Raw genomic sequence first — 26,604 nt, forward strand, 5'->3', positions numbered from 1 at the left:
TTGATTACATGTCTCCACTCAAACTGCCCATTTCTTGCATCCCGCAATCTTCACTTGTGCGATTTGTGGCATATTTATTCATTGTAGTTATTGTTTCAGTGGTCAATATACTTGTTATCCTTTTAGTGAATATTTAAGCACTTGACATGAATTGTGGGTGTTCGGTTATGTAAGACACTCCAATTTTCAAAGATAAACTAGGCAGTAATAAAACATGACATGGTTCAAATACACTTTCAATTTGAGCCATTGTGATGATCAGTGGTAATTTGCCATAAGCATACTGGCCGTAGTAATCGTGAAAATCAAAATAAACCAATTTTCTTTCAAAATAAAAATGCTGTAGCGACAACATTTTCAGTCAGCTATTTGTAAAAATATACGCCCCTCACACATGGAAATGCATCACATCTCAATATTATGCAGGATTGGGGACTTAGAAAGATTTCCTAATAGTAATAGTTTTATTGGTGTACGGTATCCAGTGTAGCATTTCTTAGTAGCTGTAAATGTACTGTAGATTACAGAAATAGTTTGAATATACACACAGTGAGCACTTTATTAGATATGTATTAGACCTATTGTTTTTTGCACCATTCTCTGAAAACTCTAGAGACTATTTTGTGTGGAAAATCCCAGGAGATATTCTAAGATATTCAAACCACCAACAATCATTCCAAGGTCAAAGTCACTTCTTCACCATTCTGACATTTGGTCTGAAAAACAGCTGAAAGTGGTCACTGAGTGTACAATATAAATTTGTGTTATGCTGGATTACAAAGTTTTGATACTTATTTCCAACAGAGATGTCCAACAGAGAGAGAGAAAGAAAGAGAAAGAGAGAGCATGAGAGTGAGAGAGAGAGAGAGATATTTTTGTGATGAGCTGCAGGCACTGGTGCTGCCTGACCCCAGCCATAGGTCACGGCTGATTTGACTGACAGACTCCAAACTGCGGCAGGGGAGGGTGAAAGGAATGTGGAAGGCAATGCAGATCCTTTCTTTCCGCTGAAAGGACAAGAGCAAATGAGTAAGTAAATTCTGCTCTAAACTGAAACACGCAAGTAAGCCAGCCACTGGTAAGGCAAGGCGTCTCGTCTCATTCACACAATTTCTTTCATTTATAAATATAAAAAAATGCTTGAATTAAAAGCTTGAAATAATCAATGACAGTCGAAAGACAAACACCCCACAGAAGGGTTTTTAAACTTTGGGTAATTCTCAATGGAAGTTTATTTGAATTTGAATAGGTATCTACAGATGTAGAAAAAGCAGCATCAGCAACGTCAATGTTCTTATATGAACTTTTGGTTAAATATTGAAGTTGTGAAACCGATCTTTACTGGGTGCTCAGGACATCAATACTGTCCTTATGGACTGACTGAGTAAGACTGGCATTCAGTTGATAAAACAAGAATTCAAAAGAATTCACCTTTCATTGCCTTGCCTAGCCTGGTCATTGTTCCACCTTCCTTGGAGTGAGAGTACGTAGGATGATATTTTTAGATTTCAAAAAGACATATGCTTTCCTTAAGGTAAGCCACAAGATCCCACTACATTTCTGACAGATGCTGTCATTCCACTTAACTCCCCCACCCCAACCCTGACCCTAACCCCCCCCCCCCCCCACACACACACACACACACACCTATATAGTTGTGATAATGTAGTGTGTTATAATAATTATAATAATAATAATATAAATGAATAAATAAATGAATAATCTTATTATTATTATTATTATTATTATTATTATTATTATTATTACTGCTCAAAGGCTGTTTAAAAAATTTAAAAATCATTCAAAGGCGAATTAGCAAGAGGGCAGTGTGTGAAATGAATATATGAAACCGCCACGTGCAGCTAAAGCAGAATTATGCTCCTTTGACAGATGGAATCATCAGCACGCTGGTAAGCTTTCTAGCGCGTTCCTTGCGTTCTGCATTCCTCTGAGACAGAATGCAGACCTAAGAATGTTGCTGTTGCAGATTATCGCACGCAGATGTGTCGCAGATTTTTAACATTAAAAAAACAAAATACAGTAGTGCTTTGTATCCCAACAGTAAAAGAGAAGCAAATGTTATACTTTAATAGGGTTTTTTTTTTCAGGTCTAAATATTGAATGGGGGCTGATTATTATTATTATTATTTGTATATATTTATGCAGAAGAGTTCTATGAGTGAATTTCACTGTATAACTATTTTTTTGAAACTTATTTACCTTTTTGTAAATATGTAACAGCTATTTCATTGTGCAAGCTTCTGTAAACGTGACTTTGAATAAGTTTAATAATCCATTTTACGGTTTGTAAACATTTCGCCGGATAAAGAAAAACGGAGCATTAGGACCCTGTAATAGGTGCTACCAGGATTTCCCTTTAGGGCTCCAGGGGGAAGTTGCACGCATGCGCTGACTTTACTATCAGTAGATCCCGATCGCAGGAACAAACAGAAAAGGATGAGATGTAACAATACGGACTGCAACGTCGTACCTGCTTAAAGGAGCCGTGATCGATGTGAAACGTCCAACCGACATCATCGCTAAGGTAAAAGAAACCCTTTCTTACCCGGATTTTAAAAAGAAAACCAGAAAAGTGTGAAAGAAAACTAAATAAACTGGATATAAAATAAGTGTGGACTCTGGACGTGAATGAAACTAAAGCGGGTTCTATCAGTGAAGAAGAACGGCCGAGAGGGATCAAATAGGAAATATGTTATAGAATATGAAAAAGCAGGACAAGAAAATCTGTCAATTAGAAGCAGCTGGTCATAAGCTCCATTAAAGTGGACCACCAAATCGGAATGGCTTGATTTTTCAGAGGGGAAAGGAACAATTTAACAAGGATTCCTGTCACAAGAAAAAGAAGAAAGTTTGCAGATTTTTTGGAGGAAGCTGTTCTATGAAACAACTGTGTTTCGCTGTCTCTGTATCCGCCGACGGGGCCACCTGTTTTGTATCGGATTTTATTCACCATGTCCAAAGTGATACAGAGGAAAAACCACTGGACCACCAGAGTTAACGAGTGCACGGTCAGCAAAGACGCTCTCGGCGAACTGAATGTGGAGTTTCTCGGAGGCGCGGAGGATGGAGAGTTTCCGTACATTGGACAAGTTATAGAGGATACAGTGCTTTGCAAAAATGGTAGATTAACACCGGGGGAATTAATATTGGAAGTGGAGGGTCTCTCCGTGTCTGGATTGCCCCTCTACGATGTATTGACAGTGATGAAGAACTGTAAAGGTCCCGTCAGGTTGAAAACTGTAAAACAAGGTAAGTGATTCAAGCAAACGACTTGGTATTTGTTTCATGAGTTTGTGTGTTTGTTTTCAATGTAATTTGTGTTGCTGGCGAAACAGTGGGCTACCATGGTAGTATGGTGACATAGGAGGCGCAAGTGGTAACGCAATTGAATGAGAACTTTTTATTCGTGGTACACTTAATTAAATCAGATTTCTATTGAAACATTTCTATAACCTCGGAAACACCCATTCGCGTCACATTTCCCTTTCAAGCATTGCCGAGTTTACTCGTGTATTTTCAATAGGCTGTGTTGTTTCGAAATCTTCTTCACAATTACATCCCAGCTAAATAAATAAACTTCAGCTTCCAAATAAATAAACTTCAAGGATATAAGTAGCATGTGGAATACAAATTAGTCCGTAACGTAATTAAACACTGTTGTGAATTTACTTAAAATATTATTGTTTACAAAATTAACGGCACATAATAGCCCCTGAATTACCAGTATGAACAGCATACAAATTAGGTCCAAGGAAGGCACTACTTCATGGTCATCTTGATTCAGTTTGAAATATACTTTGATGTGAAATTACTTTGACAGTCATCCAGTTATTGTAGGCTTGCCAGGATGTTTTGAGCAGCCACAGCTACTGTTACGCATTGTGACAGATTAAACGAGTGATAATGGGGTCGTGTATGTGCAACTCAAAAACGACCCTCGTAGAGAATGAATGGCCACAGTCCGAAAAGTAAACTTTTATTTGGTACTGGTCTTACAGCTTGTTTCCCTTCTCCTCACATGTGCATCTCCCCCAGGTTTAAATTTTCAAAATGTTTTTGAAAGTATAGAAAATAGCAGCAACCTTTATTGCACATTCTTGTCCATAAGGACAATGATGTATTGAAAGAGACAACACTTCAGGCTGTCCTGGTTACTTCTGTATGTGCATAGTGTGGGTTTGATGGGGTTGACCCCATTGCCTGTGGTCTGCTTTGCATGGCAGTTTATAGTCTGAATGAAGCCAAGCTGTGTATGTTGTCACCCTGTAAGCAGAGCAGACCACGACTGTTGGATGTAAACATTTACCTTGGACAAAGTCTGCTCATAAATGACAAAATTAACACACGTAATTGGTTATTATTGAATCAAACACACAAATCAGTAGAAATATTGATGAACAATAGCTTTATTTTTATGTTTAATGTTTGTTTAAAAATTTAATGGACCACTTCACAGTCCAAGACCATGATATATTTTGAATGGCACAGGATACCACTTAATGAACCACTGTCAAAATGTGATATGACGTTCCAATATGTATTCAAAATATGAGCTAGTTTGATATAAACATGCCTATGCCAGTGATTACTAAAGTTTTACAGGGTAAGCATTGCATTACTCCACTTTATTTTCTAAACATTCACTCCAGGTGAACCTTTCATGGGGTGATTCAGCTCAAATCCACAAATTCCTTTCCAGGAAACCAGCCAACTACACGCCTTCTTGTTAAAAAGACCTCTGGGTTTATTCCAGATCCCTTTGGAGATGCTGCAGCGATATGGTCATATGGTGGGGCTTTGTTCCAGATTAATAATGCATACATTCAGAGAATCTACCTCTAATCAGTCTTAATTGGGAAAATATGCTTTGTAATGAAGTCCATTTGTACATGGCCTATGGATTTCCTGACTGAGGAAAATGACAAAAATGTTTCCTTAATTTCCCTTTTTTCTGCAAGTCTGCAAACTAAATCATGTACTCTACCGCAAGCAGTAGGGAAAAAACGTTAACAAATGCTGTGGTTAAGTAGATCCAGTGACACTGGATTCTATCCAAGGTTATCAAAGGTTGAAGTACGCATATCTCTTCAAGGATCAACACTGTTCATAGCACTTTCTCTGTAAACGATCACCTGAAAAGGTCATAACGCATGATAGACTACCAATTGGGTTAGATTAGAGCTTGTTTGATAGCTAAGATTCTAGTAAAGACATTGAACAAACACTGGAATGGAATTTCCACAGCATGCCTGTAAAGCCTATAAAGAAAAATATATACCCCTTTTTTAAAATCATATTTTAACTGATTTCCATGGATACTCGACTTGTGATGATGCGTAGGATGACAGCTGCCAAAAGACTAGCTCAGATTCATAGCAACAAGTGTCAGAGCCACTTAATAAATGCTTTACTGGGTTTAGAAAAATAAAATACATTTCAATATTATAATTTAAGCAGTACATTTGCCAAATGAAAGAAAAGAGTGAGTAGTTTGTGGCAGGACTTGGTTCTTCACATGAGCATGCCATGGTTTGCCCTTGCTGATTCTATGACTACAGACCTGTTCTGGGAAAATCATTAGCTAACTGTGTCATGTAATACGGAGGAATTTCAACATTCTGTATCTGTCCCATATCTGGATCATTTCCACTGTAGCATGTTTCATCTCTGTTCAGATTGTACAGAAATGGAGGATTTTCCTTGATTTGATTAGAGTGATTTCTTTTGAGGAAATGCAATGGTCCTATCAGATCAGGACAGTGTATAGGAATCAGGTCACAGGGTCTGACATGCCGTGGTTGTGTTGAGCCAGGGCTCAGGCAGAAGTAAAAGTGAAAGGGGATTCAGCAAACAAATCATGCTATCTTAGTCAAATCTTCATTTCTGTTCAGTCGGGTCTGCTGGTTTTGTCTTTGTCATAGTTTGCACGAAGGTTTAAAGGCCTTAATTCTACCAGAACCAATCTCACTCGATGCTTTCTGCCACAGAATCGCATAGGACTCAAGGTCATGGTGAGGAGGTATTAGTAGGTACTGTTAGTAGTAATAATGAGATGGACGGTAGGTCTTTTTACACAGCTGAAGCTGTTTACCAGAAGCAGCTATTCACTTTGAGGCTAATCACTATAAAAAGAGTACTCTGCTGTTTGCTGGCTATCAGGGAGACTGATAAGGGTTCCTTTTGTTCCCTGAGCCTTGGTGTCCCATCCAGAACCAGTAACACAGGCTGTTCAGGGGACGGTGGCACACCCACAGCTATGTTACCTGAGGAACCTGTCAGGTTAGATTACTGTTGATGATGGAGGTCCCAGTCAGTGGCCTTCTAGTCACCTGACGAGGGAGTTATGGGAGGGACTGGAGCACCTGCCATCGAACTACATTAACCCCATCCTTTGATCTGGAAAGACGAACATGTCAAAATTGCCAGTATGGCTTTTTTTATTTTTCATGACAGAAAACCACTTAAGCTCACTTTCCTGAATGCATTTAATGTTAACCATCAACATCAGCATGAGGCTTTTATGTTTGCATATCTCTTCCATTGAGTTGAAATGCAACCACAGACCATTTATAAAATAGACAGGGTAACTTCAAGAAATGACTGAAAAGCACTGACTGCTAGTTTTCCAGGACTTCAAGGACTCTTGGAATGCTCAAAACCAGGCTTGATCAAGTAAAGTATAGGAGCCACACTAGACCAGGGACCATCAAACCTGGCCCTTGAATCCAAATCCAGCCCTGGTTTTCTTTTCCCCCAGGTAGCTGAACAATTATTGCTGATAGACCAGACTGTCTTCACACCTCAGTCCCAGGTAAAGGCAGGATGGGAAACCAGCATGTCCAGGCCCTTGAGGACCGTTGTTTGACGATCCCTGCTCTAGACTGTAGGTTCAGTTACTGTACGCTCCTGCTTTGGCCTGAATGGCCTGTCCTTGTTATTCAACTTTATTGTTGATTTAAATGATTCATGCTTTCAGTATGACTAATTAATGTTTGTCCAGTATTGGTATCAGAACACCATGGACTGTCAGCTTGCTGTGGTGTGAGCCTACTGCATGCTAAACATTATGTATTTGTGTGTCTGTCCACAGTGTAGGTATTCCCCATTCTTTCCCAGCCCTGACAGTAGTTGAAAGCATTTGGAGAAGTGATAATTTGATTAGTGGTGAATCTCTGTTAGGGAGGAGTGCTACAGTGGAGTGATATGACAGGAACTCCTGGCTATCTCGATAGGCGACTTTACAGTTGGATGAGTAGAGGGTTGTGGCTCCCAGAGAAAGAATGTGTGTTATTTCATTTGTCCTTGGTTTCTATTTGCACTGGATGTGTAAATAATGCTGTGTGTACAGTCTCGGGCATGAAAAATGTTGGTACAGATGGTGACAAAGGTCAAAGTGAGGTTTTTTTTTTCTTGACGTAGTGCTCATGGTATGTTGTGTGGAAATGATCTCAGCGTGCCCCTTAACCCACAGCTTTGGACTGATGTCCATTATTCAGCTGACACAAACTTGCAGACAGCAGACTGCTTTGTAATGGCAGATGAAACAAGCAACACTTTGTAAGGAAAAAACTGAAATTTTATATTTTAAAAAGAATCTGACTAATGCGACAGTGCCGTGGAGATGCCAAGAATATACTTTTTTCATGTGGAATTACAAGAGCACTATTATTTATTCAGAGTTTATCCTAATATCATCATGTCTCAAATCAATTCAAATGTGCAAATCGGAACCCTTGATGGGGATGTTGTTTGACCTTGAGATGCTTGCTTTCCTTGCTTGAGGACAATTTTTGGTTATTTAACAGAATAAAACGCATTCCTCTCAGTTTCCCCCACATTACTTGAAAGCGTTATTAGCCTCTCAGACAAACATACAGATCCTCCCTGCAATCACTTGCACAACATAATTATGCTGTGTATACAATGTGGGTATGTGCAAATATGATTCACTTGAACTTCCATTTACAATCTTTTGATCTACAGACATACAAAATGGCAGTTGCAGGACCTTCTCCTCGGCAAACATTGGTCTGGGAGACCAAAGATCTGATTGCGCCTCCTGTTTAACGTCTTTCAGCACAGTTCCCAGAGTGTAGTCTGTGTATTTGAGTATTTTTTAAATTGCTCCAAAGATCCAGCTACAGTATTAAAGTAGCTGTGTTAAAATAGTTGCAGTCCTTATCTTGCCTTGTTAATGGAATGTCATTTCATGAATATTTCTTCAATGTCTTATCAAGTGCATGATAATAGTCTTTCAGGGGATTTTTGAATGGCAGCCGTCATACCCGCCATTCTGTTTACACCCCTCCCTCAGACCGAGGGGAAAACCTTCCTAATTTTCCCCCATAAAATAGTAATGTGTCCCCAGCAGGGGGCCTTTCATCCTGCCGGTCTCCCTGTGCCTGCGGTCAGGGGTATGGATGGCTTGTGGTGAGCTTTGAATTGTCCAGACACTGCAGGGGACGGAGGTATGCTGGGTGGGCAGAATGCCACGCATTCCTGGGATCCGGAGCTGACAGGATCCCGGTATACCCCTCTGTCCTGGGATCTGGAGCTGACAGGATCCCGGTACACCCCTCTGTCCTGGGATCCGGAGCTGACAGGATCCCGGTATACCCCTCTGTCCTGGGATCCGGAGCTGACAGGATCTCGGTACACCCCTCTGTCCTGGGATCTGGAGCTGACAGGATCCCGGTACACCCCTCTGTCCTGGGATCCGGAGCTGACAGGATCCCGGTACACCCCTCTGTCCTGGGATCCGGAGCTGACAGGATCTCGGTACACCCCTCTGTCCTGGGATCTGGAGCTGACAGGATCCCGGTACACCCCTTTGTCCTGGGATCCGGAGCTGACAGGATCCCAGTATACCCCTCTGTCCTGGGATCCGGAGCTGACCGGATCTCGGTACACCCCTCTGTCCTGGGATCGGCTCTTTCTTTGTGCCGTTGGCTCTGGAGGCACCATGCATGGTCTTCTACGCATGGGCTGCGCTAGTCTTTGGGGTTCTTCGCTCAGAATGCTTGGCCATTGTGTTTGCTCAACCCTTATTAAAGTTGACTTAATTAAACCCACAGTAGTGGTGTTAATCAGTTTCTCAGTGCTCAGTGTTGGGTGTGGTTGGGTGCTACTGTAGGTGGACTTCAATGGTGCCTGTCTTTGTAATGTAGCTAGAAAGAGGAAAATAAAAACCTGTCAGGTATGCTGAGAAGGGATTCTTTTATACATTTTCCGTCATAATAGTCATGTGATGTGATTCGTGCGAGAATGGGAATAGTTTGGAAGATTTTTATGACTTGTGAAGTGAAACGTACCTATTTTAATCTTGATCAAGTATTGGAGGTATCTAACATTCTCAAAAATGAAAACCTTACAAACTGACGATATATTATTTGATGAGTAAATGGTAAATGGTAAATGGCAGGCATTTATATAGCGCCTTTATCCAAAGCGCTGTACAATTGATGCTTCTCCATTCACCCATTCATACACACACTCACACACCGACGTCGATTGGCTGCCATGCAAGGCCCCGACCAGCTTGTCAGGTAATGTCACCTATCTGTGTTGCTTATGCAGAGCAACACAATTACTGAGCAAGAAAATGACTTGATGGTTCAGTGAGGGAACAGCGAAAGTCTGCACACGTGCAGGCAGCTTCTGACAACTCGGAAGCTCAACTGAAACTGTTTCTAGTCAAGGAATTAATACATTTCATGTTGTGTTCTTCAGAAACTTGTTCCAAGCTCGCTGATTTTACATGAAACCAAGATGCTCTTAGAGAGGGACGAGAAAGACTTACTGCCATTTATGGCTCATCATTCGTAATAACAAAAGGTAATCCATGTATCTATGTGTTTGTGATTTATGGCAAAAGGCATAATTACTAATCCTAATTCTGGGTTCATACCCCTTTGTTTGCCCAGACGGTTAGGCTCTACTGCACAAGTTATCAGTGACCACTGCCGATAACACTTTCTCTTAAACTCATCTCATCCTCCGCTGTGGCTTTGCCCACATTTTAAGCTGGTGTCTTGTACCATGCCATGCTGCAGAAATAACTTCCAACCTCCGGAGTGGGGAGTTGCATGGCAGATCGAGGTCTCCATTAATTTGATACCTCCTGTATTTTCAGTCTATTTGTCTGATCATCATAATCCCTGTCGTGCAATAAGCCCTTGTCAGATAAAAAAGCCTCCCATAGCCATGCAACAGCATATCATGGTACATGGTTATTTATTTATTTATTTATTTATTTATTGACTTACTCTTGAGTCAGGGGTGTGCATTTGCTTAGTGCCTCCTAATTCTGAATATGTACTGATGAGGGCTAGCAAAATGGGGGCTTCTTTGGGTTGGTCTGGTGGTGAGTTGTTAGTTTGACCTCTAAAAGAACTTCGCATATCACTGGAGTTGGCAGGCAGTGTCCTGAAACAACAGACTTATTCATCCAAAGGAGTCATCCAAACTGCCACTGAGAGTTAAATGCGTATCCGCAGATGCTTTTCTTAAGGGAAACGATCACCAGTGTAGACTCTCTTCCTTGACAACCTGCGGGTATTACGTTCAGTGACTGTGACAGAATATTGAGATACTGTATGTTCCTTCTACAACATGGCCTACCACAACTCCACATGTAGAAAGTTCAAGCCACAGTCACACAATGATGCATGACCATATCTGTAAGGTTTTAAACTCTTTACTGAAATATGGATACATAATCCTAGCACTGACCATCTGAATGGTATGAAATATAGGAATAGAAGCAATTGCTTAGATATGTATCGTTGTGATCTTTATCTTGTGAGGAATATTTCTGGCCATTAAAACTGATCTTAAGACCTGAAGATTTAAATGACAGAAATGTATATATTCCCAAATTATATTTTTACTGGAGGAACGCTTACATATTGTATATGAAAGAAAATTTGGATCTGAAACAGAAGTGGGTTCACTAGTATGCAGGCATCTGAATGCAAGCAGCGATTCTGTATCTTTGCATGCATTCTTGTGTATTTTATTTATTAGTTTCATGACCATGCTCATGTGTCCAGTTCTTAAGAGATGGAATATTTTCTCTCTTAATTTGTATTCTCATTAACTTTTAATTATAGACTAGCCTAGGCCCTGGGGCCCGGTCACACACATCTCATTAAGCACGGGCCAAGCTCACACATTTCCTTGTTTATGGAGACTGGAGCCAGTCTTGATCAAGTTGATTGTGTACTCCACAATATAGCTCAGTCTATAGAGACACACAATGCCACAGTGAGGTAGTAGTGTGTGTCTGAAGTTTGTATGTGGCACCATGGAGTTGCATTCACACTGTGCGTTCTTCATTCAAATAGTTTTTCTTTTTTTATTATATTTGAATTTGCACCGTGTCCTTGACCAAAGGGCATTTGGAGAACCCTTTCTGCATGAACTCGACAATGTGGCCTTGCCGGTTTGGCGATGTTTTTTTTTTTTTCTCCCCTGTTAAAAATTTGGAGAGGAGCTCCGTCTCCATGACGATCCCCACCTGGGAGATGGATGGGTGCGTGCTGCTCCATGGCTACGGCACCGCGCAAGCAGGTGTTGCCACACGGGGAGCCCGCTCCGAATCGGCTGGACACGAGTCTGTAGTGCCTCCCCCGACAGGGCTGCACGCTATCGCGCTGCCAAGAACGCAGGGCTTCTCCTGCCCGGACCCAGGGAAAGGGCTCGGCTGTGCTGGCTATAGACATGCGTCTGTACTGTATATTACAGCAGGAACTGATCCTCTGTCATAACAACAGACACCTTTATGGTGCGTCGGTATCTGTCCACGGAGAGTTTATCAGTTGACTTTGAACTTTTCTGCAACTAAACCATATCAGTGAAGCAGTTATATGTCGTAGTGCAGTGTTTTAATGCTACACCGAGCTGTGGAGTAATTACCAGTGCAGCAGCAGTGACCGTGAATTTATGAAAAGGTCTGTAAATCAACTGCTTTATTTGTTTTGCAATAGCAAATGAACTGAGAAGACATCGGGCCATAAAGAACTATGATTTAGTGCGGTTTGATTATATTTTGTGGTCTAAGGGGTTTTTACTGAATTAGCAGTTTCATTATCCTGGCAATGTTGTCCCCTAATAATGTGTGTTAAACTGAGCGCTGTCTCCTTTAACACGACACTCGTCCTCCTCTTAGCGACAGAACTCATGGCCAGTCCCGTCTTGCCGTTACTTGTTCTTCCCCTGCTAACATCATTCAGTTTAATTAAAAAGTAGCTCTTGGGCAGCGTGTAATTATCTCCCGCAGTCCGGTGAGTGTTTCGCCCGTTTCCCCGTCTGACTCCCTGTTCCTGACATGCTCCTCACCGGAGGGTCGCGGCGCACGTCTCCTCGCGGCTCAGGTTGACTCTGAGAGGTCAGGGCCGCGTTGTCTGTTCCCGAACGGAGCCAGGAGCCCCGGATGACTCCGCTCCTCACCACAGGGGCCCTCGCCGTGACCCGGCGTGACAGCGGCAGGATTGAAGCCTCCGGGCCAGCTGGGCACCGACGGCGGTTCGCCCATGCGATTGTTTACTCCGCCCTGTAGTCTCCCTCACGGCACCGCCCCGTCCAGCTAACACGCTAACTTCCATATGGAGGCTGTGGGGATGTTGGCAAAGTTGAAAATCTGTATCTGTCTCCCTGCATTGCATCCATGAAGCTCATGCGCTTTCCTGTATGTGTGGTACAGTTTGCTCAATAAGATGGACCGTCCTCTAGAGATTAGGAGATTAGGATAACTCTAGTAAAAAAATTTTGTCGCTATTTTTTGTTTGTTTTCTTGAGGCTGAGACTGATTAAACATTTTCCAGGAATAGGTTGAGCCACTGCGATCCTTGGGGAGAGTCTGTAATTCTGCAATGAAGTTCAGAACTGACACTCCTGTGCCCACCATTAGAAGTGTACTGAATTAGCTGAGGCATCACAGCCTTCCAAGCAGGGTGGTATGATGTGACTCATTCCTGTTCACATTTGTTATTTGATTTGTCTGTCCAGAACTAAATTAGATACCTGAGAGTTCGGAGAGTGACTTTGCACATCCTGACTGAAGGAGAATGATGGAGTTACAGACATGGCTGCCTCATCTCTGAAGATTCGGCCATGCCTAATCAATTATAGCCATATGTCACTTTTGAGAATAAATCATACTGACTTTAAAGCTTTTTTATGCTGAAAAGTTCTCCTGTAACTACCCGTTATATTAGACAATTGCTCTTCACGCTGTGGAACTAAGTATCAAACGGCTGGAATGACCCATGAGCACAGTTGTGTGCCACACTCTCTGGGGGATTGTCTCAGGATTAAAAGTACATGGGAGGACTCTATGAGAAATGCCTTCAAAGGCCTTGAGAGCTCTGTGCTTTAAAAAATGCTTGCCTCTGGATCATCTTTCAAGAAAACAGACTATTTTTGTGAAATTTGAGAGTCTTGATGTGCCCAAAAGAGCCCTGAAACCAAGAAAACCTCAGTAATGCATCATAATTGTAACATCTGGCTGTGTTTTTCCTGCCATGTTGTAGCCATGTTGTAGATATGGTGCCAGAGATAAATGTGCTGTGTAGTGTTCACTGCACAGTTTCACCCAGTGAATTGCTGGGTGAATGTAGTTTTATTGCAGTTATGACCTCAAGCCACCCTAGTGCTCACCAACACCACAGCGCAGATGTACTGTAATCAGCTGGAACGTGTGGGGAACTTTCTGGAATGTTTACATTGTTTGTGTGTTATGGCTGGCTTTAAGATAAAATGTTTCTAGAAGCTGGTCTTATTTGTTATTTTGGTGGTTATTTTAAAGATATTTATTTTCGACAAGCCTTTTCTGATTGGGATTTTTCTCCATCTAGGCTCAGAGTTAATGTATCTATTCGGCACAAGTTTAATGACATTCAATGTACTGTACCTGGCCATCTGCTTGAAACAGAAAATAGGTTTCCACGCAAGCTGGAAACCAGCTCCTTAAGAACGTGAGTGTTGTTGTTCTAGATGAATCTCTTCCTTTAGGACTGACCATGACCTTAAGTGCTTGTTGAAGAAAAATGTCCCTTTCCTATCAGTCTCCAAATCAATCTAAGATATTGATTTTTGGTTATCTGGATAAAGTGCAGCTGACACGGATAGCAGTTGAATCAAAACATGTGCTTGTATTTGGTCCTACAGTTCAACCCACGGCCTGATTTTAATCTTTAATTTCTTCCTGGCTTCCTGGCTAGTGTGTTCAGCAAAGGCTATATGGCATATGTTTATATGTTTTATAAATAGGTTTTATAACCTATTTTTAAAAAATAATTCTATCTGTGTTATATCAGTTATATATACTTGCCCTGTTGCGCTGTTTCATCAAGAAAGAGGAATACATCATTTTATCATTATGATTATTTTTCAGAATGGTCTTTACAGACAGTCCCTTGACTATGGGTGAGATTAAAGGAAGTTTGCTTCACAATGACTGCATTTTGCAGAGAAATTACAGTGCCACTCTGTTGCCCTTTATAGCGTTGTTTCTACACTACACTATTATTGCCCTTTCGGACTTGTTCTCTGTTTTATTTGTTTGGGATTTCAGGGGTCTTGCAAGGTGGAACAGCAGAGATTCCATCCACCAACTGGAAATGTCTCCTAGGAAAGGAATTTGAGCAAAAGCCCACGGGAATGTGCACCAGTCATTCATTAGGAGAAAAACTAAATACTATGACAGGTCCTCAGTGGTGCCAGACATCTCACATGACACCTGGAGATTAAAAAAAAGGAGAAAAATAGTAAAAAAAAAAAAATTTTATGTAGTGAGGCAGTGAGCTACCTACAAGACGGGTGTTGTTCCCTCATGACATGTCAGTGACATTCCGCTTTAATGACTCCTGCCTAAGTGGTCTCGGTATGTGGAAGGCTCTGGAATGTGGCTCGTCCAGTGCAGGCTGTACCTTCTCTCTGTTTTCACCTGGCAGAGCGCTCCCGGCATGGGTCAGAGCGCACACACTGTTCTCCTCCAGTCCCTGAGCATAGGGGTTTTTTCCACAAAATGGCCGCTCTTGTGGAACTGCGCAGGGACAATGGCGTGGCTCTCTTTAGTTCTCATTCTGTGTGGGACGTGGACCGTGTATTCTCACAGGGGTTATGTTTTGGGATGCGGGGTTGATGGGGGTTGGAAAACGCTGCTCTGAGGGTGTAGCTGACCCGACGGCTCTGCTGTTCTCTTGGCGTCTTGCATTCCAGAGGGTGTTTTGAAAGCATGAGCGGCACTGCCGTGCGCACTGGCACGCCTGTTTCCCCGGTCATTCTCGTCTGACCAGTTGGAGTGAAACTGTTGTTTGCGCATACCTTCGTTACACCTGTCGCAAGTTACTGGGAGGAGCCACGCGGGGGAGTGTCAGATGGGAGGTATGCGCAGCTACGCTTGGGGCCTTGTGTGGAAACGTTACAACACAGCAGAACAACCTCTGTGATTTATTGACAGGGAAGAGGAATCTGCATTTATTTCCCTTTTCTTTAAAGCAGTACGTGCCGCCGCCCCAAAAAAAAAAGAAAAGAAAAAAAAGGACTGCGCAGTTAAACACAAGGCAGTGTCACTTAAGCACTTCTCGAGCATTCTCTGGAGCATGTAAACAAGATGCTTGTGGGATTGGAATCAGGTGCCTGGGATAACCATGGCAACAAGAACAAGCTTTTACACAGCAGGGCTGTGGACAGTGCCGTTTGACTAACTGACAAATAAATGCGCTTGACATTTCGGCCCAAGTGGACATACATTGAGACATTTGGAAGTGAATAGCCAAACAATTACAGAGGTTGCCTTCACAATAGATGACTCATTTTGACTATTCTCTCTTTTTCATGTTTTGTTGTGGTGCAATAAGATCAATCATGTCTCTCTCTTTTTCTTGAAAGTGAAATCCTATAGCTGTTTAAATTTTGACTCATTATGTGATGTTTCTGCTCTGTCTTTAACGCAAACCATCTGTCCAGTACACAGGGACAGGGTGTGGAGGAGGGGTTCTTTTTTGGAACCCTTAACATCTCTCCCCTTCACCATGCATGTCACTCTATAGTCACCCGAACCCATCATTAAAAATGTCCCTTTCATTATCCATTCTGTAAATAATTTAGTTAGACACAGCATGAGATGAGGTTGCATAGGGAACAGGTGAAGTACACAGGCATGCATTACTGGCTGCTTCATCAGTGCTCATAAGCCACATTAAGCAGTACGCATACCCTGTTTGTGTACATCAGATAATTGTATTTTTGAAAAGTCATTTGTGGAAAGTTATTTACCATTATGGGGTAGAAAAAATGCTTGTCCCACTAGGGTCACTGAGAAGCAGGAGTGATCGTTCAACATTTAGACCATGTTTTATGGCAGTAGTTCCCAACCAGGCATTTGGGGACCACCATGGAGGGGCTCGTGCTGACGAAGAGGAACATTTTGTGAGCAATGCAAAGATGCCAGCCACGAATTGACACTGCTATTAACTTCTCACTTAGTGGAGCACTAATTGGTTACCATGAGGATGAATTTCATGAATTTCAGATGGATGCAGCTGAGATTTTAGTTGACAGAACCAAGTGAAGTGTGTTCATTTAGTTCTTGACCAATCACTTTTTTTTAAACTTTGACTATGACAACATTTGGATTTACAGTTTGTTGACAGTCTTTTGATGTTACTGGCAGCCACAATCCATAGGTTGAGCTAATGGGTCCTAGAGGCAAAAATGGCAGGAATGAGAAGATTCAGGTATATGGCGAGTTTCACAGTTCTAGGGTAAAGGGTTTGACTTTGGGCCCTGATTATAGCGCCCCCAAATGGTCATCTCATGCCATTACTTTTGTCCAGGTTGTGTGTGGTCTGTGTGCCAAAAAAATGTCAAATTGGTCTAATGATAATAATAACAACAACAGGCTTCCCCTGCTTTACAGTGGAATACCAAGGAGAAGCTTGTAGAGCATGATGTGTTCACCATGTCTAATGGCTCTAATACATACAGACCCATTTTCAGCCTGGGATTATTCCTACAGAGTCGATGTGCCTAATGCTCATGCTTCTGAATCTTGCTCTCCATGATAAGGAGGTCCAGCATTTTTTAAAACCTCTGAAAGGAAGGCTGCCTTCCTTTAATCTTCTCCTGATAGACTGCGCAAGGTTCAGGAGATTTGCATGTTAATGATGGGTACAACGTGTTGATTACGATGGGTCTCCAACCCTTTTAATTCAGGTGATGTATTCTAGCCTATTATCAGAAGTTAAACCTTTTATCAAAAAGACCAAAAGTTAGCATGCGCTGCTTGGATTTAACTTTGAAAGATGAATATAAATCTTTCATTGGAATTGGTGGACCTTAACTTTGGATTTTTCCAGTAGTGTAATATTGTAAAAATGAGATTGGAGATACTCATCAATCAAATAAACCGGGTGAATCAGATAGAGTATGGCTGCCAGTATTGATGGTAGCCAAAGTCTATAGGTGTGAAAGTTTGACCTGGGCTCTATGGCCAGCAATAAAACCTCCAGATGTATGGTATACAGGGATACCAGTCGAGTCTACCAGCTCTCTGTAAGGATTCTGTGCTTGAGGAGGTTTTTTCCCTCAGCCCATCCACTTGCTGAGGAGAGCACCTTCTCTCTTTCTCAGTCCAAAGCCATTGATTAGCAGTCTCTCAGGGCCCTGTGGAAGTCTATGCACCTTAGTGTCCTCTTATCGACTCTGCCTGAGATGTCCAGATCTATTCCTCACCTTTCTCACGCTGGACTGTACCTCGTTAGTATTTTACTTTTATCATTACTTCACTCAATGAAAAAGTTTTTTTTGTTTCGAGATTTTTAATGTAATATTTTCATTTCATCATATATAAAATTGCATATTACTGCAAATGCTTTGCATTACAGGATACTGATGATTTGGTTTAGGGCCAGCTGTGTGTAACCCAAAAGAGGCTTCATTTGTTTTGAGAGATGTAGATTGAACATGTAACCTTAAGCACAGTGTAAGGTTAGGGCCTGTGAGAATGAGGGGCTTTGATCAATAGGAAGCTGATGTTTCCAGAGAAAATCAGCCACAGACTGTTGTAAAACAGGAAAGCAAACAATGATGTCATGCTTCTGAAACACAAATGGTACCATTATGCAAAAAGACAGGGGAAAAAATACATATCCATCAAAACAAAAAACCAACAGAAGTAACCAACAGGTATGATATGGAAATTTACAGTCATAATGTATTTAAAATAATCCATAACTTGACTTATAAGATCATAATGAACATGTACTGTATGTGTGGAATAAAGTTTCCCCTGCCATCATGATTCAAATTCTCTCTGGGAATGAATGTGCTCTTTGTTCATTTTAATGAGTTGATGACATTGTATAAAGTCTTATGATTGGCACACACATGCAATGCACACAAGGCCACGTTTCCTGGACCCTTTTTATGATGTCAACATTTACACCAAAATTGAGCCACTATAACATTTTCCCATGAAATAAAGCTTTTTTTTTTTTTTTTTACATGTTCTTAAGGCATAAACTGACATGTTTGTTTCTGTTACCATTGAACAATCTCCCCATTTGTATATTTTGCCTTTAACCTGACTTCTGGCTTGTCTAATGTTATGTGAATCTGGCCATTGCTGGGTTCTGTCCAGTCAGCCGGTCAGCTCTGTACTTTGTTTTCACAGCTTTCACACAGCAGTCATTACATTGAAACAGAATGAATGGGAGTAAGATGAGGCGGGCTTGCAGCTCTCAAAGGCCAAGCCTTTCAGATTCTAAATGGCAGGAGAAATGAAGTCTAAACAGCTATAATGTAATGGAGCCATGAACCTTGTCAAGAGTATATTAATTTTTCCTGCACTGCTGAAGAGGTTCCAACCTGCAGCAGCCCCTGTTTGATAGTCTGTAGATTCAGCAGTTCAGGAATTTAAAGGCTGTTTCTCTAATGAATTGGCTCTATAGAATTACTCTGCATAGTGGCTGAAGATTTGAAGATTTTATGCTGTGGCATGGGTTCAAAAAGGGGAATTCATAATGCTTTAATGAACACTGCTGCCATTTGTTATGTAGAGGTGAGACTTCACTTGGATAGTTAAGCCTACACTGCAATGGTATTTGGAGAATTGCACTGCATTAGTGAATACATATTGCCCCCTCAACCAAATGCACACGTTAAATTGACATATAAATTACACATTGTAATGTCCTCTAGTGATTTAAGACACAACTATTCATTCAGCCTACACAGTAACCATTAATATGCAGAGTAATATACGGGAACGAATCTGTATCACACCCTAGACGCAATAGTGGCCCTGCAGTGCATCCCCTCCTCTATGGTGGTGGCAAAACTTTCTCATCCTGGGAATACTCTTTACAGCGGTTGAGTTGGATCACCTGGTCTTTTAGGAAAAAGGAGATGAAGCCAAGATGAGCTGCCATGGTCAGTGTGAGATGGATGATGAGCAGATACTTTAACAGCCACGGCTGTCTGTTACTCTGTTCTCCTGTGTGCCCAAAGAACAAGCGCTAACAAACGAAAACGGCGCTGTCGGGCAGGGGTGCAGGAGGCTCATTTTTGTGCTTTTTATTCTGACACTACTGCAGTCTGGCAGGCGTGTGCTCCACCTCCCTCTCTGACAGCCTTCTGAACCGTGAAGGCAGCGGATTCCGTCAGAGTCCACATTCTGCGTCCAGCGGAGCCTAATGTCATTGGCTGTTTCCCTGATATGATTATTTCTGTCTGCCCTGCCATCCATTTTGCAGACCTGGCTTTCACAGCCTGAGTCCATGGAACTCAGCTTGTGGGAGACCGTGCGTTAGGCTCTCTGCACAGCCTGTTAACTGCCATGTTCCTCCAGAAACAGGCTCCAGGCAGACTGTAGGTTTTTCCCAGGATCAATATGACAGCTTTCTCCTTACACGTTGCTGTGTTCCTGTCTGTAGGTATGAATTTTCCATATCAATGGACTTTTCCTGAGGTCTAAGTGGTGCCGTTTATGACAAACAATATGTTTCTTTAATGAATGACATGAAAACATCTGTCTTAGCCGCAAGCAAATGATTAATAATTCTTAATGAAATCTTTGCACTTGATCCTTAATGTATCCAGTGAATGAAAGTGGATGAAACTCTCTGTCATGAGTTGTTTACACTTTGTCAGTTGGCTTTTTAAAAGCACAACACAGGCTCATCCCAGTCCTAAAAATGGAAGCTGTCACATTTATGCACACTTCTTTTTTCCTCTGTACTGTGCACTACTGTTCGGTTGTGAGTTAATCATGTATGACTGCTTTTCTGAGGCAGAAATAAGACTAATACTGTCTCTGGGTAAAACTGTAGGCTCCCGGGCGGGGTTTGGATCGGCATGTGCTTGGGTTGTCTGTGGACATCTTGACCTCTCTGCTGCTTGCCCCTGGTCTCTGACAAGACCCTGTGTCCTGTCCATAGATTTTTACATCAAACAATACTTCTCTTTCCCAATGGAAGGTGGACAATTCCTTACACTGTACCAATATTTGCGATAGCACTTGCAAGGAATTTCAGCAAGTGCTACACAAAGCCTTCTGCTCTAGTTAAGTCAACCGCTTATCAACCGCTACATGAGTTGTCATTGTAAGCCTATTCCAGATGACAGATTCCCATATTGTGTGTTTTTCCATAGCAATCTGTTGTGGTAAGTTATGGCACTTGATAGAGACCCCAACTGTCAGGTTGTCTGAGAATATGTTAACTTCTCCCTCTTTTTCACATTTTCTGTTGCCATAAGTATTTATGACTTGTATTTAGTGCTTGAAGGCTTTATATAGTGCGTTTGAAGACACTGTATACTGTAGCAAACATACTGTACAGCAGGACCCTTCACAGAGTTATTGTTATTGCTTTTGGATTTGTGTCATTTTGGCGGTATTGGAAATGGTTATTTATGTGACGGGAGGGAGAAATCATTACTCCGAAGGCCTTGAGCAGAAGGCAGCGAGTATTACCGCCATATTTCACGCTGGCGATTGGCCCGGCTGCCGGACCCCCGCGGGGCTCTTTTCCCGGCTGAAGACGGATGTCCGCGAGCGGGCAGCTTGTGTCTGCGGCTGAGGCTGGAGAGCCCTGCAGAATGCTCATTAGACCCCGCTCCGCCTCGGTCCTCCGGGGCGGTTCTGCTCTGCGGTGTTGGGCCTGTTTGAAAGGCCCGTGTCCGGTTTTCCCGCATCTCCTCCGGACCGTCTCCGAGACTCCGTGTCTGGGAGGAGCTCTCGGGCGACGTGACGCACGTGAGGGGTCTCCGACTCGGCGGTGTGTGTGGCGTGATCGATGCTCCGTGATCGCCCAAGTGTCTCCTGCAGCTCCTCATCTGCATAATCCGCCCCCCCCCCACCCCCCGTTCTGGAAGCGGGAGGCTGACAAATGGTTTCCATCCTCTCGTCTGCCTGTTCCACTTCGCCACAGAGGGAAGAGGTGGCGTCCGCCATTTTTTCTTTTGGTCTCTCTCTCTCTCTGTGTCTACTGCCTGAATGTGTTGAATGTAATGCGGTGTGCTTCATTTTCACATTTTGGTTCATGTAGGTTAATGAAAATGCTTTAGGTTGTTACTGACTAAACAAGCATTTTTTGTGCTGATAAAGGCTGCTTTTTTAGAAAAATGGCTTTCATAACAGAGTGAGGCCAGTTGTGAGAGGATGTTTTTGAACTCGGATGCGGTGCCTAGTGATGTGTAGTCAAACAACACGATGAGCAGACCTATCCAAAGCATGCAAGATGTCAATGCCTGTCCATGGCTGTAACGTACAATTTGGCAAGTGAAGCTAATGCAATATTATTGGTATTTTTCAAATGCCTTCAAAAAATAAAATTAATAATCCTAATTGGATTATTGTCCCTGAACTCGAGCACAAATTATGTAGAAACAATGTCAGACTGTGAGGGGGAGTTTGGAGCTCACAGGATGCACTGAAGTAATGGGGATATCGTTTTGAAACTTTTAATAATCTGTTAAGGACAGTCTGGAGGTCTCTTCATCCCCATTGGGAAGAATGGCTAAAAATGTGAGCAAGTGCTTTTTTGATTGAAAATTATACATTAGTTAATTACATTGAGTTAGCTGGCACAAAAAAACAAGCCTGCCAGATGGACTAATGAGCCCTTGGAGACCACGTTGTGGCTGTGGCTGGAGATTGTTTCACATGGGAATCCCACCTACACTGTACAACTCCGATAAAAACACTCCTGTCCCTTTCCCAGAATGCATAATGAAGCACTTTCGTGGCAGTGCAGAAAAGAATGGATCGTGTTAAATATCCACATTTACTCATTCAGACTTTCTCCCATATTTACTCCTTCAGCTCTTACATTTATGAACAGCCTGATGTCGTACTGTCATAAATAATGGTATTCACCATCTCTTTGTAAAACATGAGGCTGTCAAATGTCTGCGTATTGTAAATTCCCCAGAATGTGTTCAATTTAAGCATATGTTTTCAATTGGCCCGGGCAGATTTTGTTGCTGTACATGCTGCCTTGGAGTAACTTTAAATAAAAATCTTTTTTTTTTAAAGAGGCCTCAAATCCTGTGCTGTAGAGCCAGCAGGTTGTCATAAACATATCTAAATATTTAAAATGTCCTTCATCTCACATAAAAACCGTGGGTCTATTGAAAACAAACTCTCAAACTGAACTAAAATCTTATTCAAATAACAAATATAAACTGTGGTTCATGAATGAGCTTTTTCTATTCTTTTGATTGATAGCTGTGTTTGTAACTTTTTAGACTTGCAACACGAGCACAATCCATTTACACCTAAAATGATTTGCACTATTTCTCTTAATTTACAGAAGGCATGAAGTAAAATGGTGAGGCCTCCTTTTTGTAATGATCTGTGCAGTTTAGTGACACAGGATATTAGCCAGGCCTGAGGATGGATGGATAACTGAACAGAAAAGAGCCAGCTGTTTGTAGTACTGCATGTTCCGACTTCTGTTGTATACAGTAGAAGATAGAAGATGGCATGTTGCATAAAGGTGACTCAGATTGAATGTTGCAGACACACTCTTTTAGATGGCAATTACATAAAAATGACAAAAGTAAAAAGCTGTTTCAATTTTTGTTTATTGCATGTGAAGTCAGGTTAGCAGGGGGCTAATTACCCTGGAATTTCTGTGACGTTCATGACATTGTATAGGATTTATGCACTCTCATTTGTATGCATTATGGATTTTTTCCAATGTACTGTATATTCAATTACTAGTTTTTATCTGCATAATGTTTGAGATCTATATCTAACCATGTATAGGAAACTTGATCAATAATATATTTTTCATCATAACTGGGTTAAAGTGCATAAACTTTTCAGAAACCGCACACGTTCTAATATTAATGGATCTGAATAGTGATTTGGATGAAACTTTGAATGGACCTGAAGGAATAGACACATTTTCAAATGACAATTTAAGGAATAGTTTTAAAAGTGCGATGGTAGCCTTGTTTAAGTTTCCCTGACTGTCCGATCTGACTCTGTGAGAAAAGGTTCTTTTTTCTGAGATGTACAGATTTACAGTACACCCAGGAAACTAGTCAGTGTATACAATGGGGAGTCATTTCTCCGTCCTGTGAGAGCTCACCTTTGGTAGCAGCTGTTCTCGGAGCCACGTGCATCTGGCCCCGCCATAGGGCAGTCTGTCTGGTTCCTGCAGCCCCATCCATCAGAACGCCCTGTGTGTCCCTGTCAGTGCTCCCCGACCACACAGCTAACAACCACTAACCTCACCGGGGCCCGCCCCCTTCCTGCCGTCCGTCACACTTCAGCAATGCGCACCTGTGGAGTCTGACAAGTCATCACAGGGTGTGGTTTTGAGTACTGGATGCAGTACCTCCAATAGCAAGCTAGTTGCAGATGTACACATTGTAGGAAATTAGATTCACAAGGGCCTCTGTTCAGAAAGTGGTGGTGCTAGTGCTGTTCATCTTTTCTCCTCTTCAGGGAGATTGTTGACCATGGTGAAGCTTCTAGGTAATGACAGCAGTGGCTATTAACACTGCTCTCATCTCTTAGTGGTTGCTTTGCCCTAATTAAAACCATGTTAAGTCAAATCCAGGTCCAGTAGCCTGTTTAAGATGGGCTTGGTGTCACTGACTGCAACAGACCATGTGAGACTAATTTCTCTTGGTTGTGCGTTGTCTGACACTCCTCTTTGAGGTGGTGAGGGGCAGGAGGAGGATGACTGTTTTCATGGGGTTAACTGGTGAGCATGAAGGCCAGGCCTGCTGGGTAGAGAAACTCTACTCTCTGCTTCAGCCCTCCAACAGCTGCGATAATCATCCCAGGGCTCTTAAATGAAAATATCCCCTTTAATCTGAGTGGTTTGTGGCACTAATGGAATCTCTCTTCTCCTAATGTAAAGGGCAGTGTGGGTCTTATCAGCAGATCTTGCAGTGAGTTGTATGAGTATGTTACTGAGGGCGAGTGGGGGTGGTGTCCTTTTTTGCAGATTGCCCATGATGCATCACTGTGCCAGTGACTGAACGGCATGTGGAATGACTGTGTGTGAAAGTGGGCGTGAACAGCTGTGTTACATTTTTGTGTGATTTCGTGTCAGGAGATTCAGTTTCTGACAGTGCTCCTATGAGACTGGTATTTTTTTTCTGAAGAATTCACTCAAATTTTAACTCCTCTGTTTTCCAAAATACACAGGAGAGACCACAGGCTGCAGTTGATTTTTCTTTCTCACATATCCTGGTCGAGTTAATTGAATAACTTTTACACCATGGCTCATTTGGGATGTAATTTGACAAAGCTAAAGGACTTGCCAGAAAATTAATGTTGGCCCCATTTTAGGGGGGGTGGGAAGGGGGAGGACTCTGGTTGCATTTGTCAGTGAAAATATTGTCAATCCACCATTTATCTAAATGTACATTTCTCTGCTAGTGTGAGTGGCACAGCCAAGCCCCTTCTATGTTAATGATGTGTTACACTTAAAATTAAATCCAGAAGTTGGCCCACACACAAACGGCAGTGGAGAGAATTCGACTTGGCAGCTTTGATCTTGTGAATGAGATTTGGAGAGAGAACGGTGTTATTGGAGATATTTGAAGTCAGTGAGCCAGTGGATGGGAAAGAGTAAAGACATGCGGTCTAACCTGCTGAAGAATGTGGGTGGCCTGATTTTTCGATACTCTGGAGCTCAGTGAAGTTTCGGGTTCTAAACCGACGTCTCGCAGCTAGCCTGCTGTTTCAGTTTCTCTGTTCATAACTTCGAGTCATGATTATCCAAACAGTTTCACTCAGGACATTCTGGAAATGACAACCATATCATTGCGAAGAGGAAATGCACATGAGGTTTATATTAAGATCTGTGAACCAAAGAACCTGGAGCACAAATAGTTAGCAATTTACATAATATCTATGCAGCTGAGACTCCGATACGTCATAAAATCTAAGTTAGTTTATGAACTATTGATTATTTTTCTTTGCCATGATCTTCTTGTCACATAGGGGAGAGGTGGGGTTAAGAGCCAGGCCCATCCCATTATGACAGGTGTGTGGATCGCAAAGTGAAAACATCACTAGCAGGTTCAGTCATGTTAGCCAAACTGCGAGAAGGATCGCTAATCTCACACTCTTAAGTTCTCACTGCGCCACAACAAATAAAGACTGAAAGGTAAGCTTGATTTCTTGGAAATGTATATTTTTTCCTGTGGGAAACGAGGTAGGTGCCGCATAAGTGGAATAATCATGGAGTTAGGGCTATATATCTTAGCTGAGAGCAGCCAGCCGTGCTTTTCTGGAGCTGCCTCGGGTACGAGAATAGTTGAAGTCATCAATGTAGAATTGGAGTAAGCTGTTGGAGGTAAGGCTTTGCTTTAAAATCTGAATTTCTATGAACATATTGGAGCTGGAAAATGTAGTGTTAAATCTTTGTGTTTATAATGGTAATGGCTTTGACATATATTGTAACACGACATAGATAGTTCATTGCTGTCCTTTGAAATCATTCAGCTTATTTTATTATTATATTTATTTATTTTTTAATTCATCCACATTCTGAGAAAGACAATGGGTCACGTCAGGCTGTTCAGTGTGCTGAGGGCTCTCCTGTCTGAGGGAAAATGTGGCTTCCATAATGGTGTGAGACAATTAGCAGGCAACGGGCAGGAGAGCATCTCACGGGGGAAGCAGCACCTCACCCTCTCTTCCCTTTCCTGTCTTTACCTATCCCCACTTTCTGCTCATGGGTCACAGACATAGTGCTGCTTTTACCTTTATGCTTTCAATTGCACTGCTCAGAGAGAGGCCATTATTAGATGGACAGATGGACAGATAGATAGATAGGTAGATAGATAGATGGCGAGGTAAGAAGGGTGGCTATTCCCTCAACGTCCCTGTTACATGTTACGTGTTACAACAACAGGAATATGCGTGCTCGGGCATAGATAAGCGTCGGGAGAGGAAAAGATGCACGGTGCTGCAGAGTGAAGATATCCCAGCGAGATCAATGCGTTCAGGGCGGAAAGCGTCGCTGCTGTAGATGGGCTTCTGTGATTGATTGCTCTTGTTTATGTATGCAGCAGAGTCAGGACCTCAATTAAATGGCCTGGATT

General features: G+C 42.2%; 1 protein-coding gene across 14 annotated transcripts in view; it reads left to right on the forward strand.

The window, feature by feature from the left end:
• The first annotated feature begins 2,438 nt into the window (after window positions 1–2,438).
• Window positions 2,439–26,604, forward strand: part of magi1b (membrane associated guanylate kinase, WW and PDZ domain containing 1b) — a 128,874-nt gene continuing 104,708 nt past the window's right edge. For all 14 annotated transcript variants that reach the window (XM_061218645.1, XM_061218654.1, XM_061218651.1 and 11 more), the window contains exon 1: window positions 2,439–3,270. In XM_061218645.1, coding sequence (XP_061074629.1) covers window positions 2,973–3,270 — 298 coding nt within the window. In that variant the 5' untranslated portion in view covers window positions 2,439–2,972. The remainder of the gene's footprint in view (window positions 3,271–26,604) is intronic.

This window comes from Conger conger, chromosome 14 (genome assembly GCF_963514075.1).
Source record: "Conger conger chromosome 14, fConCon1.1, whole genome shotgun sequence".
In the NCBI taxonomy this organism is placed as follows: Eukaryota; Metazoa; Chordata; class Actinopteri; order Anguilliformes; family Congridae; genus Conger; species Conger conger.